Source organism: Phaethon lepturus, unplaced genomic scaffold (assembly GCF_000687285.1).
Source record: "Phaethon lepturus isolate BGI_N335 unplaced genomic scaffold, ASM68728v1 scaffold20710, whole genome shotgun sequence".
Taxonomy (NCBI): domain Eukaryota; kingdom Metazoa; phylum Chordata; class Aves; order Phaethontiformes; family Phaethontidae; genus Phaethon; species Phaethon lepturus.
Window position 1 is genome coordinate 1 of NW_010512823.1, and position 17567 is coordinate 17567.

Genomic DNA, 17567 nt, shown 5'->3' on the forward strand with positions numbered 1-17567 from the left:
GGCAGCAGCGAGCCTTTCTGAACGCTTTCCCTCTCCGGGCTGCAGCTCCTGGGCTTGAGCTGCGGGGGTTAATGCGGTGCGGTGGTCCGAGGTCCGGGGCTGTGCTGCAGGAGGGATGGGGCTCGCTCTCTGCTCGGGACTCTGACTTGGGTCACGTCACCCTGTTGTCCTATTTGTAACACGGGATTAAAGCTGCCTTTAGCTGTCGGAGTGTCATGACTGTGCTTAATATTTGGGAGGCGCATGAGGAGCGTAGCCACAGGCGCGGGTACACCAGGAAAGAACCCGGTATGTAGGAATGAAAAGGAGGTTTGCACCCATCAGCAGGAGAATGAGCCTTCAGCGGGAGAGTGGAAGACCCCGAACCTTGGAGCTTGTCTCGCACAAGGAGGGTGGCATGCCTCTGGGAAGAGGCTGTGTGTCAAGCTCTGGTTAAACGTTTGGGCTCTTTGGGTAGATTTTTGTTGTTATTTCTCACCCAAATAATTTAAACCTGAACAGTGTGATCACTGTTCAGTCTTTTTCCATACGCCTGTGAAGATAGTCGGCTTACTTATTTCCTTTAAAACAAAAGAAAAGCAACACCACCCCAACCACGCCCCAGTGCCTTGAAATTAAAACTATTTTCTACACTGTGGCTAGGCCAGTCAGGAATTCAGAACTGCTGTTGATACGTGAGATTATTTAAATGTGTCCATTTCCTTTTAATAACGGACTTTATTTGTGATACTCTGAAAATTTCTTGTTCAATGGAGTTTTGTGATGCTTGGGTAATAGGGGATTTGCTGTGTGTCTTAAGAGAGCGCGCTGCTTTTTGGTTTCTGAATAGCAGTAGGAGTCCTGCTTAACATCTGTTTAATTAAATGAACATGTTCAGAAACATCTAAAAACATCCATGCACATACAGACTGTTACCAAAAGTTTTGAAGTGATGTGGTGCAAAATAGATACGTATCATAAACTCTGGACTTGAAAGAGTTTGTTGTCATGGAACTTCTATAGTATGTTGGTAAAAATCTATGAAATATTTATTATACTAGAAATCCTGCTTCTGTATTGTTTAAATTCTAATTGATATTTGAGAGACTGCCATCAATGATATTTTCTTTTGTATGATATAATATGTTGAGGGGAAAAGGTCTGTGTTCCATGAACGTTATTTTGGTTATTTTGACATTATTTTCCAATTAATTATTTGGAAGCATTGTTGTTTTAAAACTTCTTTTCTATATTGAACTGTCAAGAATAACCTAGCTGGAATTAGGGCAGTAAACAAAATTTCCCTGGAAATTAATAAACTTCTTCTTTTAATAGTCTCAGTTTAATGATTACTGCAAAGGTATGTGCTAGTTATAATAAATGCCAGAAATGGTATTAAAAGGAATAGGAGAGGTTATATGTGTTGTAATGTTGAAGCGTGTTCTTTCAGAAAGATATAAAATATGAATGTCAATGATATCAACATATTAGGAGCTATAAAAAGATGCGTAATGCAAACATGTGAAAGCGTTTACTCATATTTGTTCTCATAAATGAATTTTATTGTAGTGTCCTTCTTGTGAAGTTATGTTTTTATGAAAGAGAATTTGGATGTCTAACTTACAGTATGCAAACTATTAAACAGTTTCAGCTGCCTTTGTTTCAACTGACTATGCATAAAAACAGTTGATGAGCAAGCATGTAAAATCAGTTCTTGGAGTTAAACAACAACTGAAACTGGATTTGATTTATCCTTGATAACTTTTTTTTCTTGAATATTTGATCACCTTATCAGTGGTCTTTCCACTGTGCCAGGCATGTTCAACCTACAGCCTCTGGAGGTTATGGAGAGTTGTGTTAGATATTGGGACAGTGCCGATGATTTTGTAGCTTAGCGTTCTGAGACAACTCGGGATACTCAGCAAGTAGAGTAAGGGCAAAGGTAATATTTCTGGGGCAGCAGCAGCCTTCTTTTGGCTCTCATCTTTGTGGGACATCTTGGTTTTTCCCCTTTCACAGTACCTATTTTCATCTATCATATGATGTGACAAGAATGTCTGAAAGAAAATTATGAAACAAGAGGACACGAAGGAAAGTAATTCATCTGATCCAGGGTTCTTTGTGGCCCTGAGATGACCTCAGGAAAGAAGGCTGCTAGGAACTGGCTTTATTAATTGTTCTGGTGGCAGCAGCTTACACCTGCCTTTTTCCCAGACCTGTGTGAAGGGACGTGGAGATGTATCCATGTGTGTGCACTGCGTACCACAAATGCAGTGTACCACATCTGCTGTGAGAGTGCAAGTTCAAAGACTTGAACTTCGCATTTGTACAGGGAATCAACTTGGAGATGAAACAAGGCGGCATCAGGGCTCTGAAGTCTCTGTTTGGGAGAGTGTTGGTGTAATTGTTGGTGTAAAGTGTTGGTCATAGATGACGTTTTGGGGAATATGGAGTAGGCATAGAAACCACAGGGTTGTTGAACTGTAAGTCAAACTGAACCACTGTATAACAGGTTATATCCTTTGACCTCTCATCAACTGCAAATTCTTCAAAATGCTTTTCTCTGATTGCCAGCATTGGCACTGTTGTGTAGGTTTATCATCAGCAGATGTCATAAAATTACAGAATCATCTTGAATGATAGTGATGTAGTCACATGTGGTGACAGGTAGATAGGCAGCTATGCTATTTTTATCACTTGAGCCCATCTTGTCTGGTCTGCTTCATCACAGAGATGCAGTCATTTAGGTAAACTGGTCAGAGAGGCTTCATCTTTGTAAAATTCTGCAAGCAGAGAGTTGAGCGATGAACTGCTTTCCAGCAGTGCTTGGGTGAATACATTGCTGTAGAAGAAACTTCACAGCATTTAAGCACATGACTCTGGATTCCTGCCACCTCTGTCAGGTAAGTAAGCTGTATGTCATGGCTGACAATACCAAATGAGGATGACAAGAATGTCTGGTGATGGGATGAGATCATTCAGTACTGCTGCTGGAGAGGTTTGCTCTGTATCTTGGTATGAATCCAGTCTCTGCACGCTCTAGGATACTCGCCAAGTTAGTTAGAGGAGCTTGTAGTTGGTCTTCGGCGAGCTTCTCTGAGCCTTCTCATAAATGAGAGGTATATAGTTGAGTGACAGTTGGCTAGAACATACTAGAGTTTATTCAGTGTTGGACAGACTATTGCCCGCTTCCACCTTTTCTCTGAATGATGTGTTTCCGACTTTGGACAGGAACGCAGTGCTTACCTATGCTAGCAAAAAGATGAGTCAGATTTATGAATTATGGTCGCCGCTTTCTTCTTCTGCACTCCTGTCCAGTTTCTGGAAGGGCAAGAGCTTCTAGAGGGTACTGATGTTGGAGAACGCAGCAGCTTATTTTGTCGATGGGTATAAGTGAAGTACGTTTAAGATGCTTAGGGAGCTCTTCAGAAGAAACTGCATGATTTTTGCAGCCAATTGATCTTCAAAGAGTCAGTGTTTGCTTGCGTTTGGTTAATAGGGTTTAGTTATTTTGGATAGCTCCTTAAATTAAGATTTGGCATGTTTATTGTAAACTTACAGGAAGATTCTCTTTGTGAAAAAAATAGAATTTAATGTTCTTCATTGGTCTTCTATTTCATCATATTTCTGTCTCCCCGTCAGTGTAGGCAGAACATCCGGAAATCCATGTGGATGACAAGGAAGAAGGTGGTGTTTGGGAGGTGACATACCAGTGATCAGAGTTAGTGCAAAATAATCATTCATGAGATGTCTGACTTGCATCCTGTAGGTGGAGAGCGGTTGTCCCAAGCAGACTTTGGGATGTTTCGACGTCTCTGCATCTCAGTCATTAAACCGTTGTTTTATGGTGTTGTTTAGTTGCTTATTTTTTAAGGCCTTTGACTGCTACAAGGAGTGGCTTGTTCGAGACTAGATTGTAGCGTTTTTGCTCTTGGCATTGAGGCTGGAGAACGGTGTGGAGGTAGAAGCTGCACATGGCTAGAACTTCTGTGGGAGTCGTAGGAGGCAAGAGAGAAGACGAGCGTTGGGGCTTCTGCCTCTTTTGGCATTTCAGTTCCCATTTGCTTGAAACTTCAGCCAGAGGGAAGAGGAATCTGCTTGTTTAGTATACTGAAAAGGTAGGGCCTACCTTTGTGTCATCTGCTTTGGTGTAATGCAGTGAAAACACAAAGTCGAAATTTTCAAACATTGTCAGGGAATTGTGACATATGTTAATTAACCATTCATTCTGTTCTCTTTTACTCTGTTTCAGTTTAAGAGCCTATTCCTGAAAACGCATAAACACAGGCATATTTTGATACCAGGGCTCTGTCTGTGTGTATAGTTGTCTGCTGAAAATATGCCATAAGTATTTATACAATGCAGGAGGTAGTTGAGTCAGCATCATGTTGAAAACCCTGCCTTTGATATCAGTGGTTCTCAAACTGTGATCTGAAATACTTTGGCAAATAGTTCAAAGCTGTTCTATAAAACCTTATTACCATATAGTGTTGTTAATTAAAAAGTGCAAGTATAAGTATGAATGCTGGTGAATAAGAAGTTTTATGGGGTAACAGTAGTCTGTTGGCTGCAAGTTTTGGGGCGTCACTGTTATCCACACTTAAATTTCAAGTATCCAGTTTGGAATACGGCAAATTAACATATTCTTTTATATTTTTGATGGAAGTAATACACAAAGTACTGTACGCTTTTTTTCCTGCCAGTCCCTAAAGGTGGGCAATCTGTGACTGCAGTTCATTTGTTTTCTTAATGCCTCTCTTGTTTTTCAGTTTTCTACTGGGAATCCACTATACGAAACTTATTACAAACAGGTACGTTTTTAAAAAAAAATTGAAAAATACAGCGACATTTCCTCTTCCCCAAGGTTTCCCTGTCTTTACTTTCCCCATTACAGTACTAAACTTCTATAAATTCTCTCTGCTGAGTGGTAATGCACGCTTGTGTAACTCCTTTTGACCGAGAGACAAGCGGCGTTCCATTTGTTATCTCTGCTTTCATGACAGACATACTTCAACTGAATGTGAATTTTTATCTTTCAGGTAGATCCAGCATATACAGGGAGAGTTGGGGCAAGTGAAGCTGCACTGTTTCTTAAAAAATCCGGTCTCTCTGATATTATCCTTGGAAAAGTAAGTTGCAGGAATTAGACAATGCAGTAATTATTTGTACACGTGCTTAAATGCAACTAATGTTGAGCAGAAGGGGTTTGCAAAGAGGAATTAGGGGGAATGCAAATCAGATACTGTGAACATCAGGTTAACCACAGATTGGTAATGGTTTAAAGGTATTGTTCTGAGTTTCATAGGAATCTGAAAGGCAAAATTGTCTTTTGTGTAGCATTTTTGTTGTTAGCTTGAGAATTAAATAACAATGTATGTCATGACTTGAAAGCTGCACCAAACAGTTCAAGACGACATACAGTTTGAGCTGAGTTGAGTTTTATTTTAAAATCACAACGGCTTTTATTTTATATCTCCACAGATATGGGATTTGGCTGACCCGGAGGGTAAAGGATACTTGGATAAACAGGTAAATGAAATGTGGCTGTAGACCTCTTACATTACCTTCTACAGATTAGCCTTGTTTCAAGAAAACCCTGATATCAATAGTAGTTATCTGTAGCTTTATTTTTTTATAGCTTTCATTTACAAGATGGGTTTTTTTCCTAGCACTGCTCATATCCAAATATATTGCTCTGTGAGTCTGCTGGAGAAGTTTGGATCCATCTTTCTGTCTCTCTTTTGTTCTGTAAATAATCAGTGTGTATGTGATATATAGATACGTAGTCATGGAGTCTTTCAGAAATACAAACTAATGTTTTAAATTTTCTTTTAGAAGTCTTTCCTGCATGAAAAAATATAACTAGCATTCCTAAAAATGGCTTGGATTAGCAAATACCAGGTTATTTGCAGATACAGAGAATTTTTTAAAAGATATTTAATTAATTAATTTTTAAGAAAAATTGTTGAAGTTTACTTAATTATGGGAGAGTCCTTCTTAAAAACTAGCTTTGAAGTTTTCTGCTCTTTGTTCCATGTTATTGTAAAGTTTTTCCTGAATAATCTTTAAAAGCAGTTGGGGTAGTTGTTGCGATGCAGTTAACTGAAGGGGGCTATACATCTGTTGTTTCCATACTTTACTGAGTTGCGCAGTGTTAGCACAAACCATGAATTTGAGACTGATTTAGACCGGTTGCTTTTTTTAATAGAAAACACTCTTGTTGTAGGGTTTCTATGTTGCGTTACGCCTTGTAGCATGTGCACAGAACGGCCATGATGTTAACCTGAGCAGTCTGAGCTTGACTGTGCCACCTCCTAAATTTGTAAGTAATATATACCTAAATGTATGTATGTGTTATATGAGAACCAAGGCTTCAGTTGGAACACTGGAATAATCTTCTGTTTCATAAATGTCATGTTTCTGAGACTCGAGGCTGCTGTCAAACTGTTCCTTAAGACTATTGCAGTCATGGCAGTAATATGTACCAGCCCCTTCCTGGGCTGCAAAACTGATGCAAGTTTAACTACGGTCAGCTTGTTCGGGAAGCTGATGTGGCTAAACTCTAAATTTATGAAAAAAAAAGAAAAGAAAACAAGATTATTTGGGGGGTAGGTCAACAGGAGTATGTAGTAAAGGACGTGACTGCAGCTCTGTCTGCGGTAGCAGCTGTGGAGCTTGTCTCAATTCTGTGTTTGGGTACCTAATGCACCTAATGGCCTTATCGAAGTACGGTAATAGTACAAATCAGGATGACTTTGGTGGGGGGGAGGGGGTATATGTGCAGCCTTTTTTCTTTTTTTCCATGTAGTTAAGCTTCATGTCTAAAACCATCTCTTGAAGCAATTAGTTAGGATTAGAGACAGAAGTGTGTGTATTTTTATATATACACATATAAATAAAAAATTCTTTAATTTTTAGCATGACACTAGCAGTCCTTTGCTGATCACACCGCCTTCAACGGAGACTCACTGGGCTGTTAGGGTAAGTGTAAAAGACAACACATTCCATCCATTCTTTAAAAGTAAATGTTTTCCTGGTCTGTAATTTTCCCAGTGAGAGAATTTTGTATCAAATATATTTCCTATTTCAGAAGTCCTCCCTTTCTGATGACAGACTTGTGCACAATAGAGAATAATGGAGCTGTAATTTTGTATTTGAAATAAGTATTAAACAAGCCTGTAACAACCCTGGTGTGGTGTTTTTAGGACCCAATGAATTTTAATCTTCTGCCTGAATTTCTTCCAGAATCCTAATAGTAGGCACTTTTATGTTTGTATAAAGGAACCCCACTGAGAACAACAAGGCATTTCACCAAATCTGTCCTGAAGTATTAATTTAAAGCTTGAGTTCATATGTTCTAATTAGTATTCAGTGATACACACAATATATATTTCATTGGGAAAAATGTAACTTTTGATACATACTCAGGAATATTTGCATTTAGTTAATTTTCAAATGCAAACATTTTCCAAAAGATACAAATTTAATAAAATAACTTCTGATTTTTGTTTTCTATTTGCGTGTTTTACTTTAAAGTGAGAAGCAAATTATTTGGGAAGAATAGTTTTCAGTTCTACAGAGTTTGTCAAAATTGGTTTAAAATCTGGTCAACCGTGTTTTAATCAGAATGCATTGTCCTTTAGGAACACTACAGAAACACACCTTGTGTACTGCATGTTAAAATCTCTTAGCTACCATAATCTTAGCTTTGAAAATAAGCTCCTAAATCTGGCTCCATGGGGTTTACATTCAAGTACAGTGTGGTGGCACTTGCAAGAAAGCTTGGAAATTTAAAATTAATTCATTACTGACCAGTCTTAATTTCTTGCAAGACCTCATTTTCAACACTCACACAGGCACACTTTTTTACTTATTCAGGCTATTTCTTACCAACTAGGTGGAAGAAAAAGCAAAGTTTGATGGTATTTTTGAAAGCCTTTTGCCAGTAAATGGTTTACTTTCAGGAGACAAAGTAAAACCAGTACTGATGAATTCAAAGCTACCTCTTGATATCCTAGGAAGGGTAAGTATGCTGTTTAGATTTAGCTGTTCTCTATTTAGCTTCTCATAGTTGCAACATTAAATATTTAAATGTAACTTACCAACATAGATCAGGTTTTGGCTGCGATTTTACATCAAGTGCATGCTATAAAGCAAGAACATTAAGTAGGCTCTGAAGTCTTCCATTTAGAAATAAGAATAATAGTAGTAATTTGGGCCCTGGAGCAGATTGACTTCATTATCTCTGTATTCATATTAAGAGCTGGAAATTCTGATTTTGGTTGTTTAAAAACAAGAAAAAGCTCTCCTAAGCCATAATAGCTTTTATAACATTATATTCCACTGTTTTGTCATTTTTCCAAACACAAATTATTAGACATACCATTAAATCTATCCACTGTTTGTACAAGAGAACACTTTAAAACATCCTAGTTTATTGTAGCTGTCAAATTGTCAGGTATTTTTTTAATACATATTTATAAATGCTTCTGTGATCTGAGTTTAGTGCATCCCTTGCATATTTGCAAGGGAAGCAAACCCTAAAGTGTTTTTCTGCTTCCATTTAAAATACCTAATCTTTAATGTTTTGTGTATTGATATGACTGAGAATTAATACATTCTACATAAGAGCTGTACCTGCGTTATATACTTTCGTCTCTTCAGGAGGAACTACCTCTCTCTATGTTATCTACAAGATCTAAGTATGACTTATTTTAATTCTGTACTTGAATATTGTGAAGTACTCAGTCTTGAAAGGCTGTGTATCTCATCTTGATATTGTCACAATAGAAATTCAGGAAGCTTTTTCCTGTTCCAGGAAAGTTTATGGATGAGATAGGTGACTGAGGAAATTGGCAAAGGACTAATCAACTAGCTTAAATTTGTACAGGGGTCCAGTGATAAAGCTGGGGGCAGAGTTCAGATGATTGAGCCTCAGTCTTAGCATTCTGTCCACTCTACTATACAGTCTCCAAGTCATATTGATGATTAAACAGTGTTAGCTGATGGCTGAGTATTAGAATACACAGTTTTGTATCCTTCTAGATCTCCTGCATGTTTCATTGATTGTACTTGACCTAAGAATGAGCTAAAGCTGCTAGATGCTTCAGTTCTATCCTATAGAAAATACTGGGGGGTGGACTTTTTTTTTCCTTTTTACTAAAAGTGAGAACTAGAAATCTAGGAATGGAATGCAAATTAGAAATGTATTGACTTTTCTACAAATTTGGACAATCTGCTAGCCCACACTCTGGACAATTCTGAAAGCTACCTCTGGATGTTTTTAGTCAGCTTGATGACTCCTTAATTGCAACATAGAAAGATGAAAAACTTGCCTGTGTTGCATCCAGAATTTGTAGAGCCAGTGTTGATTCATGTTGCGAGAAAACTCTAATCCAGTCTGTTTCATCAGAGAATGTTTAGCTAGGTCTAATATAACTAATGTGATCTTCACAAAAATCTATTTTTAGAGGGCATGCTTAATGTGATGACAATTAACATCAAAAGCACAAAATGTAACGTTCTCTAAATCCTTGGTTGTAGGTCTGGGATCTCAGTGATATTGATAGAGATGGTCACCTGGACAAGGACGAATTTGCTGTGGTAGGTTGCTTTAAATTCTCAATTCGCAGTGTGTCAGTTAAAGCAAACAGCTCAAATTTTTCTCTCAAAAGCTTTGTAGCTTTCTCTGCTACAGGCGACTGTTCTAATCTGAATTGTTCACATGGAGCTATTAAATGATCTTTCTCATACACAGCTACTGACTCTTGCCTCTGTCATCAAGATTAAGGAATTACATTTGAAATCATCTGCTCTGGTTTACATCTCTAATCTTACTGTCTTTGTTTTACTAATATGTAAATGGCTGACACTGCAAAATCTTGTTGCTTTTTCTTACTGTTGAAGTTATCTGACCTTTTTGCCTCTGCAGGCAATGCATTTGGTTTATAGAGCTCTTGAGAAAGAGCCAGTTCCTTCACTACTACCCCCTTCTCTCATACCACCTTCTAAAAGAAAGAAGACGCCTGTGTTTCCTGGTGCAGTTCCTGTTCTTCCTGCAAGTCCTCCACCAAAAGATAGCCTCCGTTCTACCCCATCTCATGGTAGTGTCAACAGTCTGAACAGCACAGGGAGTTTGTCTCCCAAGCACAGCATCAAACAAGCACAGGTATAAATCTCCCCCTGCCTTTTTTTTTTTTTTTGTATCAGTAAACTGCAGGAAAAAATAGAACTGCTTTGTGATTTCTGCTTTGTGAGCACTTCTCTGAAAATGTGTTTGTTGTTGGGAATGAAATGAGAATGGTAAGACTTGGAAGAACTGAAGAAGAGCAGGTGAATTTTAGTCTGATCATGAGATAGCAAATCTTACGGAGAATTTTCACTGTCATAGAAAGTGAAACCACAGAAAGATTTATTCATGTATCTGCCTTAATACCAAAGGAATCATGAATCTACCTTTTAAAGCTTCTGTGTTATTAGCATGAAGATTTAGTATGCCTAGCTGGGTTTGTATTTCCAAAGAATTAATTATTTTCAACTGATGAATAGCTGTTTATCAGTATTTATAATTCAGATTAAAAGTATTAAGCTAAAACATTCATGGGAAAAGGGGAAATACCTATTTACCAATCAGATTTGATTGTGCAGGATGTTCAGCACATCCAACTCTGAATAATGCACATGCTCAGTGTGTTGATAAAGACTGTTCATCTTCTTTTGAAATATAAAACTTTGTTTTACAGCCATCTGTGAATTGGGTAGTACCAATGTCTGAAAAAGTGCGATACGATGAAATTTTCTTAAAAACGGACACAGACATGGATGGTTTTGTGAGTGGCCAAGAAGTAAAGGACATTTTTATGCATTCAGGTCTGTCTCAGAATCTCCTAGCACATATATGGTAAGAATTCCCTAGTAGCCGTATTTTTGTAACTTGCTGATCTGGGAAATCAGATTGTCCAGCCAGAATTGTGATCCTAACAAACCAAACACAAAAAACCCAACAACAACAACAAAACCCTCTTTTACTTTTCCTGTTGCCATACTATATGTGGGCTATATGGAAAAACAAGGGAGAAATACTCACTTTGCTTTTCTGGCAGGGTCAGTCTGTGAACTGTGATTGTTTTTTTAAGTTCTAGTGCTCTAAATATTTTCTTACAGTAACTCTTCTATTCCATTAAATATGTCTAATAAAATACTGCTCTGTTTATGGCTCTGTTTCACTAGAATAAGCAAACTGTGATGAAGCTGAATCAAAAGAAAATTACATTTCAGACTTCTTGGTAGAGGAGAAATAAGCTTTTCTTGTTTATAAGTATGATCTATTTTTTATCAGGGCTTTGGCAGACACAAGACAGATGGGAAAGCTAAGCAAAGATCAGTTTGCACTAGCAATGTATCTCATTCAGCAGAAGGTCAGTAAAGGAATTGATCCTCCACAAGTGTTGTCCCCAGATATGATCCCTCCCACAGAGAGGAACACTCCTATACAGGTAAGTCGTTGATTATTTGTAGATAATATTGAGCTTTTGTGCTTTGAAAGTAAAGGGTTTTGAGTATTAATTTTGTAAAATTTTTTTTTTAATACTACAGTAAAGAACTGTCAGCATTTTTTCTTATGTCCTCTTACAAAATTCTTTAACATTTGAAAATATACATAAATTTTTAACCACACAAAACAGTAAGTAAAGAAAAATGCAGTAGAATGTTCCATAAATAAAGGAATAATAATGCTGAGAAAAGTCTAGCATGAAAAATACTCCTTTGTCATAGAAAATGAAATTGTAAACTTTTTTAATGGCTAAACGAAGAGTGATGACTTCCTAGTTTCTGGGAATTGGTGGTTGGTTCGTCCGTTGTAGCATGACGGTCCATAGTGCTGTATCCACCGCTGTTAATACCATTTTAATGGAGCACCTAATCTCTTACTGAACCCTGCTTTGTTCTTTTCCTCAGTAGTGTCTTAGTGTATTTCTGAAACTTAAATGAATAAATATTTTTGTCATGTCAATACATCAATCTTTTCTATAAGTTATGTAATATTTTCCTTTACTCTTTTTACTTTCCCTAACCAGAAAGCTTTTGAGCCTCTAAATACATTTTAATTGTTGCTGTTGCTCTGGTCCGTTTAAGGTTTTTCCTATATCCTTTTTCTATAGACTCTGTCAGGTTACTTGACCCCTGTAGGAACTGAGATCTCAGCACTAACAGAAATGCGTCGTGTGAGTAATTGTAACGTCCAAAAGAATGCAAATTTGTTTGTGTAGACTACTTGTAACTTGAAAATCTACACCTTCTCCTGTCTCTTTGCTCTTGTGTTCTGTGACACTTGCTCTTGGCATGATGATAATGTCACAGTTACCAGTACTGGCTGTTGACCCAGTGATACTGCTTCTTTCTACAATTTGAGATGCATTGGCCTGTCGGGAAGTTCTTTGACAGACAGCTCGGTGTTGGCATGTTAGTTACTCGTGTACCAGTTCTGTTGAAGCTGTGGGCAATAAATATACCTTGGTGCAAGAGCTTTAAGCTTCCTGTTGTTTTCAGTTCATTGTATCTTTCTTTTATCCACTGTGGTTTTAGCTGAATATAACATGAACTAAACTGTATGCTACTGTGAACATAGCAGATTAGTTTTCTGTTCATGTGGAACAATGAACTGTGTTATCCTAACCAATGCAGCAGCTCATTTTAACTTACTTCATAATCATATTGGGTAACACCTTGTTATGATCCTATACAGCATACAGTACAGGTCTCTCAGTATCTGGTCTGAAAATATAAAAGTGATAACTGGAAGCTTTTGATTTGCTAGCTTGAAGAATTAATCTGGATTGTTGTTATTTATGATTACTTAATGGCATATTAACAAAAGAAAAAATTGAGGACTTAATTAACTTATTTAAGCTGTATATTCACCTATTGTTTCTGAAAAAAATAAGTCACATTTTACTATGCCGTCTGTCTGTGGTTTGTTGGTTGGGTTCTTGGTTTTTTTTATATTGAATAAAGCCAAACTTTCTGTGGTCATCGCAGCAATCTCTAGGTGAGCAAAGCAAGCAAACTGTACTTTCTTCTTTTTAAAATGCTATTTCAAAATGGTAGGTCTCCTGATTTGTCATACTAGCAATGAGTTCAGTGTTGCAGTTTTTGCTCAGTTGCAGTGATTTTTATTTTTGTTTTAAGAACTAGCAGTCCTCTTTTAATAATGACAAATTTTGTACCAAATGCTGAAATCCTTTTCTTAATAACTTCTAGTGACAATTTTCTTGTCTAAAAGGCAAGAGATACCCTCTGCACCTTTCCTGATCTATACCTGAATGGCTGTAGAAATGACCTGCAGGAAATTTGGTATAATTGCAGAAATTGGCATTAATTTCTGGCAAGCCTCAAGAAGATTGAAGTTACAATTTGATGTCATTAAGTTCCCTGGAAGCTTTGCTGTTGGCTATAACAGAGCTGGAGTTTTGTTTTTTTTAATTTTAATTCTACCATTGCCTGCAGTTTATTTGTTGACGTTGTGCATGTCCTTTAACTGCTGCGTATTTTGACTATCCCGTCTGTTAAATGGGCATAAGAAAATTCTCCTGTCTCACAGGTAGAGTTGTGTGGCATGCTCAGTGGTTGTTGCATTTAATAATTCGATGTCTCCCATAGACTTTTGCAAATGCATATAATGAGGATTGAGTCCAAGCTTTGTCCTCAGCCTTTGAAAAGATTTGCTGGTACGACTTGGCATTTTAATAGACTGTTTTATTCTTAACAGGATAGCTCAAGCTCCGTTGGATCAGGAGAATTTACAGGGGTGAAGGAACTGGATGATATTAGTCAAGAAATTGCACAGCTGCAGAGGTAATAGTTGTGGACTATTAACAAAATTTTGGAGTAGGAGAACCAATTAAGTCTGTAGTACTGATGTGTCTGTTACTTTTGTTTTCTTTTAGTCAGTTTATCATTACTTGTCACTGAAGTTGGTGGCAAATCTCCCACTGATACCCTACAGTTAGCCAATCATGTAAAGTCAGCCTGGATTCTACAGGTGACTTCAGGAGATTGATTATGGAACAGATAGTATTTTTCAAAGAATAATTGATACCTATACACCTTTACTCCTTTAAAGAATATATCAGAATATGAGCTGGCATTTTTTTCTGCGTGGTGTATCCAGAGTAATACCTAGTTGACTTCTACTTGCACGCATGTGTCTGTTTGTATTATTTAACTAATCACAAATGCATGTGCTTGGTTGTCTTACAGAGAAAAATACTCGCTAGAGCAGGACATTAGGGAAAAGGAAGAATCAATCAGACAGAAAACCAATGAAGTTCAGGTAAAAACTCTGTTTATCATTATTAGTTTTCATTGTAATCTAAAATAATACATGGGGAATTAAGCATTCTTTCTTCTGTCTTTCCTTAAGTTGCTTCTGGGTGAGTCTTTCTTCCTTTCCTGGGATTTTCCTCTAACTTACAGAAAGATCTTTATTTTCCTGTTCTCCATCAGAAATGTTTTCTCCTGAAGCTGGCTAATATGAATAGAATATGATACATGAACAGTTTGAAATATCTTTTTGTTAGTGCTTAATCAACACTGTAATTTAGGAAATCATTGTTCAAAGAGCATTGGTTTCGATAATTAGGGTAGCTCAACTACATGTGCTCTTTGTCACAGTCCCTTTCCATCTTGTGGGCACTGGTTTGTCTCCTGATGTCTCATATGAGTTCCTGCAGAATCAAAACGTATGCATGCAGGGAATAGCTTATATGACATAGAAGATCTTTTAGATTCGAGCTTCTATCCCAGCTGAAACCAGGACAGCTCGTCTGTTTATTTGTGGTTGATCATTCCTATAAGAGAACAGCTAAATGTAAGTTAAAAATTGTGGAATTTTCCTCAGGAACTGCAAAATGATTTAGACAGGGAGACAAGTAACTTGCAAGAGCTAGAGGCTCAGAAACAAGATGCCCAAGACCGCCTGGATGAAATGGACCAGCAGAAAGCCAAACTGAAAGATATGCTGAATGATGTAAGGCAGAAATGCCAGGAAGAAACACAGGTGGTGAGTGTATGTTAATTCTGGACATGCTCAAGAGTATTGTGTCTTTTGTTGAAGGAAATTCTGATTATTTAATGAATAAGGTTGCTTTGTTTACTCATTTTTACCATAAATAGCAATTTCCACACAAATACAGAAGTCCAAGAAAGGATTTTTTTTGCTAACCTAAGTACTTTTCATAATGTACATAAATGGGGGGTTGAACCAGATGATCTCCAGGGGTCCCTTTCTATATAAATTGTCGTTGTTCCATGAAATGTTAATTCAGCCTAGCAGGGTATTGAGATGTATTATTCCTGACCCATGAGATAGTCCATGGGCAGTGGTGCATATTTTGACCACTGTGAACCTCATGTCAGTATTGTGCGTTAAATGTGGGTTTTCAGGGGTACACAATTGCAAATGTAGCTAGCATGTTATCTTCATGTAGAAAGTTAGTCTATAAGGTCATGTAAGGAAGCGTATAAGGAGAGTCATATGCAACTGTAATTTTAACTCTTATCAGAGTTAAAGATCAACTTTATAATACTTGATAAATGTTTGAACGGAAAAGCAGCCAAGTTCTGAAAACTACAAGGTAAGCATCTAAGAAACACCTTTTAACTACCTTTGTAATTAGTGTGGTATTTCTGTCATTTAAAATATTAATATTTCTTTGTTTTATTGAATGTCCTGTGTGCTTTTATCAAGGATTTTGTGTAACATAATAAGCAGCACGTAGTTCTTTGTATTAAGTTCTTGTTATCTTCCTTAGTAGTTCATAGGTTGCTTTACAACTTTCTATTGTTTATTATAAATTCATAATTTATTAAGTTACATTTATTTCAAATTTCACTCTGACTTTTGTGTTGTTTTGTTTCAGATTTCATCACTAAAAATGCAGATTCAATCTCAAGAATCAGATCTAAAATCACAGGAAGATGACCTTAACAGAGCAAAAGCAGAGTTGAATCGCCTCCAGCAAGAAGAGACTCAGCTAGAGCAGAGTATCCAGGCTGGAAAAGTGCAGCTTGAAACAATAATCAAATCTTTAAAATCAACACAGGAAGAAATAAACCAGGTATTCACCGTAGTTTATACAACTTCTTTTTTGCTTCTTCAAAGGCTAGGAGTTGAACATGAAGTAGAAAGATTATTTTTTAGAAGAGGGGAAAAAGGTACTGGTTTGAAATAGGCCTTTTTGACTGGTGCTTTGTAGGTTAATTTGCAGTTTGAGTCAGGAAAATTTCAACTCTGGTGGGGTGGGGAGGGGAGGAATGCAACTATCTTACAACCATGTTTAACGAGAACACAAGAATGACTGTTACTGAACGTGTAACATACTAAAGCATTTTTCACTGCTTAGGCAAGAAGTAAACTTTCTCAACTTCAAGAGAGTCATCAAGAAGTCAATAAGAGTATAGAAGAATATAATGAAGCTCTCAATGGGATTCACGGTGGTAGTCTCACAAATTTAGCAGACATAAGTGAAGGCCTTGGGCAGACGGAAAGAAGCAATTATGGAGCTGTGGTAAAAAATATACTGTTGTTTAGTGTATCTTACAATAATTAGGCTTGTAACTTGCACCTAATCTGAAATTGTTAGGTGGTTTGTTTAGTTGGCTTTTGGTAAGTTAACACATACCATGATCCCTGCAAGGTAGCAATCTTCACTGCAAGGCAAGACGAAGGTTTGAATGCTCATGGAAAACCTGGTTTTTAAGCTTTGGGTGCGATCTTGTGCTAGGATTTAGTGCCTGTGTAACTCTAACAGTATGAATATGTAAGCAAACTGTAATTATGTAAACAAAAGGAAAGGTCATATTAACCATTGATTTGTAACCTGGCACATCTTTAGTCTCAGGAAATAGGTAGGATTTTGTTTCCAGTTCAAGTATTTTGTTTTTTCTTGCAAGATCTCTGGTTTACCAAGGTGACACCTTCTCTTGCTGTAAACTTCCCTTTAATCATGTATTTATTTCATATTTCCAAAAGAAGCTATGCAAATTTCTCCTTTGTGGTGAGCTATGTTTATTACAGATGCCAATAAAAAACATGTTCCCCTCCCAAAATACATAATAGCTTTCTTCTGCTTAAACAATTCCAGCATCATTTATCTCATTTATTATGCTTTTTTAATCAGTATTTTTCCCAATTCGTAAGATCCTTCAGGTTCTTAAAGATTTTTCCGGTCAATTTCTTCTGAGTATCTATTGTTGGTTTGGATAGTTAATAAATTGCTGTAAATCACGAGATTTTTCAATTTTGAAGGCTATTTCTTTGCTTTAAATATAAAAGTCGCATATTTGCTTGATTCTACTTGCACATCTACTTGGTGCTTCCTCATTAGGAAAACACATTTTCCAGAATCCTTGTAAGCACAGTATTTACGATGGGTTTAGTATGAAGTTAAATATCTTTTGTGTATAGTGTGGTGTTAAATATTCAGCAGACGTGCTACCTTTATGCCCTGCTTTATGCTTTGTCTGTGAAGACAAAATGCTTGAAAGAAGAAAAATGTAGATTAAAAACAACAATACATTGAGACACA

At 37.0% G+C, this 17567-nt stretch overlaps 1 protein-coding gene across 1 annotated transcript in view; it reads left to right on the forward strand.

Moving 5' to 3' along the window:
* The first annotated feature begins 4757 nt into the window (after window positions 1-4757).
* Window positions 4758-17567, forward strand: part of EPS15L1 (epidermal growth factor receptor pathway substrate 15-like 1) — a 35594-nt gene continuing 22784 nt past the window's right edge. Inside the window, exons 1-16 of the mRNA XM_010288393.1 lie at window positions 4758-4790; window positions 5019-5108; window positions 5461-5508; window positions 6206-6301; window positions 6898-6960; window positions 7877-8002; window positions 9523-9582; window positions 9911-10147; window positions 10722-10879; window positions 11318-11474; window positions 12141-12203; window positions 13748-13833; window positions 14239-14311; window positions 14879-15040; window positions 15900-16097; window positions 16383-16547. Of these exons, the coding sequence (XP_010286695.1) occupies window positions 7967-8002; window positions 9523-9582; window positions 9911-10147; window positions 10722-10879; window positions 11318-11474; window positions 12141-12203; window positions 13748-13833; window positions 14239-14311; window positions 14879-15040; window positions 15900-16097; window positions 16383-16547 (1395 nt within the window). The 5' untranslated portion in view covers window positions 4758-4790; window positions 5019-5108; window positions 5461-5508; ... (1 more) ...; window positions 6898-6960; window positions 7877-7966. The remainder of the gene's footprint in view (window positions 4791-5018; window positions 5109-5460; window positions 5509-6205; window positions 6302-6897; window positions 6961-7876; window positions 8003-9522; window positions 9583-9910; window positions 10148-10721; window positions 10880-11317; window positions 11475-12140; window positions 12204-13747; window positions 13834-14238; window positions 14312-14878; window positions 15041-15899; window positions 16098-16382; window positions 16548-17567) is intronic.